The 3,406-nt window shown below is 44.7% G+C and overlaps 1 protein-coding gene across 1 annotated transcript in view; it reads right to left on the reverse strand.

Annotated features, from left to right (window-relative positions):
• The window catches only part of TMOD2 (tropomodulin 2 (neuronal)), a 32,659-nt gene extending 29,608 nt beyond the window's left edge, over positions 1-3,051 (reverse strand). Inside the window, exons 1-2 of the mRNA XM_004687787.2 lie at positions 2,862-3,051; positions 1,327-1,483 (exon numbers count right to left, since the gene is read on the reverse strand). Of these exons, the coding sequence (XP_004687844.1) occupies positions 1,327-1,483; positions 2,862-2,987 (283 nt within the window). The 5' untranslated portion in view covers positions 2,988-3,051. The remainder of the gene's footprint in view (positions 1-1,326; positions 1,484-2,861) is intronic.
• Between the last annotated feature and the right edge of the window lie 355 nt (positions 3,052-3,406).

The following is a 3,406-nucleotide window of genomic DNA, read 5'->3' on the forward strand; positions in this document are numbered from 1 at the left end:
ACTCATGTGGAAATGGCTTTAGCTTCTTAGTACTGTGCTTTAACCCACTGCACCACCAGGGAGGGCCCTAAGTATACTTTTAATTAGTCTACATATTCTGCCATGGCATGATATTTAAAAAATTAATAACATTTCATTTTTAAAATATATATTTATTTATGCATACAGAACTGGGATACAGGACAGAGGTGCAGGGCGGTAAGAGGATTCACCAGAGACAGAGTTGGGAGCAGAACAGGCAGATCGACAAAGGACACTGCTAAGGGAAGCAGCGGGCAGGTCAGGAGAGGTCTGCCGTGCCATACGGATCAGCTCTGGGGCTGGGGATCAAACTTGCACTGAAAGGCTGCAGCTAGCTTGCAGTACTGCACTTTAACCCATAAAATTAATAACATTTCTTTTTTTAAAAAAAGATTTAGGCCCTCCCTGGTGGCGCAGCGGGTTAAAGCACTGCACTAAGAAGCTGAAGCCACTTCCGCATGAGTTCGATTCCCGCCTGCCTGGGAGGAGATCCACATGGCGTGGCAGACCTCTCCTGACCCGCCCACTGCTCCCCTCAGCAGTGTACTTCGTCTATTTGCCTGTTCTGCTCCCCACTCTGTCTCTGGTGAATCCTCTCACCTTCCGCATCTCTGGCCTGTACCCCAGCTCTGTATAAATAAATAAATAAATCTTTAAAAAAAAAAAAAAAAGATTTATTCATTTATGTATACAGAACTGGGGTACAGGTCAGAGGTGCAGGGCGGTGAGAGGATTCAGCAGAGACACAGTGGGGAGCAGAGCAGGCAGATTGACCAAGCACACTGCTGAGAGGAGCAGTGGGTGGGTCAGGAGAGGTCTGCTGTGCCATATGGGTCACCCCCGGGGTAGGGATCAAACTTGCACTGAAAGGCTGCAGCTAGCTTGCAATGCTGTACTTTAACCCGCTGAGCCATCAGAGAGGTCCCAACATTTCTTTTTAAAGTAGTGCTAGGTTCACAGAGAAAAATGCAGAGAGTCCTACACAGTCCCTGTCCGACACTCACAGCTCTCCCCCACGAATGGCACCCTGCAGCAGACTGACATACTAGCTACAATGGGTGAATCGACACTGACATCATCATCACCGAAAGTCAACAGTTTACATTAGGGTTCGCTTTTGGCAGTGGATGTTCTATGGGTTTGGACAAATGTATAAAGACATTTAGCTATTTGCAAGCTTCTTTTGAATTCCGAATCCAGTCCTTGGGCTTACTGCCCACTTCCAGGTCCGTTCCCTTGCTAGCCCCCCCTTGACAGTACACTAGGATTGCCTTTATCTGAAGATGTGCTGCCTGATGTCCTTACCTTTCTTTTCGCCAGTGAAGGGCACAAAGTCTTCCCTGTCTTTCTGTTCCAAAGCCTCCTTCTCCAGGTACATGAGGAGGTGCTCACGGTCAAAAGGGCCAGTGGTTGCTTTCTGAGTCTGGTCTTTCTGCCGGAAACCAGCTGGCAGCAGAGCGCTCTGAAAAGACAGGGAGGTGAGCGGCAAGAAGGGTGTCTGCGCAGTGGGCACTTTGCTGACCCCCCTGGCTGTACCTGGGAGAGGCAGAGAGAAGAACACCTGTGCAGAGAACGGAGTGAGCTGAAGCCGCCAGCATAGCTGCGAGGCCCCACTTGCTTTCACATCCCATGTTGAGAGAGCAGAAAAAACATACACAGCTAGAGCAACCTCTGAGTCTTCTGAAGCTACCTTCTAGAATGAGGTAGCAAATGGCCAGCCACTATTCATGGCCTTTTCCCTCACAGATCCCACTTAGGAGGTACTCAAGGTGACCCCAGAAGGCAAGTGGAGAGTCAAGATGTTTCAGCTATATGGTTATGCTCTCTATTTTTAACCCATCTCTTAGGGAAATATCCAAGCACGTGAGTGACTATTGTGGTAAATGTTGATACCAGCTTGACTAAACTTCAGAGATGGTTGTCTGACATTTTTTAAAAATAAAAATGGGAAGATGTGGTTCATATATACAATGGAATATTACTAGCAATCAAAAAAGATAAATTCATGCTATTTGTGGCAACATGGATGGAGCTGGAAAGGATTATGCTCAGTGAAATAAGCCAGAAAGAAAAGGAAAAATACCGGATGGTTTCACTTTTAGAAGGAATGTAAGGAATCAGGAAAAAATAATTATAGTAAAGTAAAAATCTAAATCAACTGATAACTTTAAACCAGAATACCAATATTTATAACCCAATATCCAAAGTATCTGGCACACTAGAAAATTTCCAGTGGCATTTTTATTTATAGTAAATTCACTATTTTGGATGCTTCTGATTCTAAAGTAAATACCCTCCAAGCTGAAGAAATTGCTTACCAATCAAACACTATAACAAGCTATTTTTTTCAAGAGCTTATGACATCTGTTGCTGATCTCTCTTTCCAACCTTTTTCTCTAAATCAGACTGGTCTTTCCTCAACTGATGAAAACTATTTGTCTACATTTATTTTTAAATTTTATTATTTTTACATTCAAAAGAGCAGGCTTATTATAAGAAGGGAGTCAAGGAAGCTTGCACAGACACAGTGGGCAGAAAGAGCTGCCCCCGACAGGGACACAGGCTAGTTAACAGAGAGGCCTGCATCACAGGCGGGCATGAGAGCTGCTGCATTGTCCCCACTTACATGAAACTGACACACCGTTTGCCATATCCTATTATAGATGTGGCCATTGAAGTTCTTCATGAATTTAAAATGCAAGTGAGTCCGAACCAATCAGGGAAGGAACACAGAATCTGTGTTTGCAGCTAAAGGACTTCGCCGCCATTGTTTAAGGTTCAAGTGCGCCATTTATCCGGTGCTGTCATTGACCTCTCTGCTGCAGGTCCAGGTCACTCACCTCAGGATCTAGGTCATCAAGAACATTTTCCAACTGTTTCAGTTCCTCTTCTGAGAGTTTGCCAAGAAGCTCATCTTCATCAATGTTCTTGTATTTCTCCAGCTCTTTTTGAAAAGGAAGTGCCATGGCTTCTTATCTGCCTCTTTCATGGACCACCAACATTTAAACAGTCCAGTTTCCCAAGATTTCAGAATACTACCAATAAAAAAGAAACACTGTTACTGCCTTTCTGTAAACGGGCTCATCGACAGGAGGCAGGGCTATGCTCTCAGCCAATGGAGTCTCTCTGCTGCGCAAGCGATTCAACAAACAGGCAATAAACACCTGCATTTGCCGAACCACCTGACTGCTTATAAAGTGCCTTCATATATATTACTTCACTTATTAAGATCTTTATGACCACCCTCAAAGGAAACCTGGGCGTATACTAATGTCCCATTTTACAGATGAAGATTCTGAGGTGAAGGTGGCAGCTAAGTGCCTTGCGTAGGCCTCAGAGTGGGGATGTGCCAGGCATCCTATTCTCAGTATAGTGAATGCCTTTC

The sequence above is a fragment of the Condylura cristata genome, unplaced genomic scaffold (genome assembly GCF_000260355.1).
Source record: "Condylura cristata isolate star-nosed mole 26May11 unplaced genomic scaffold, ConCri1.0 scaffold00023, whole genome shotgun sequence".
In the NCBI taxonomy this organism is placed as follows: Eukaryota; Metazoa; Chordata; class Mammalia; order Eulipotyphla; family Talpidae; genus Condylura; species Condylura cristata.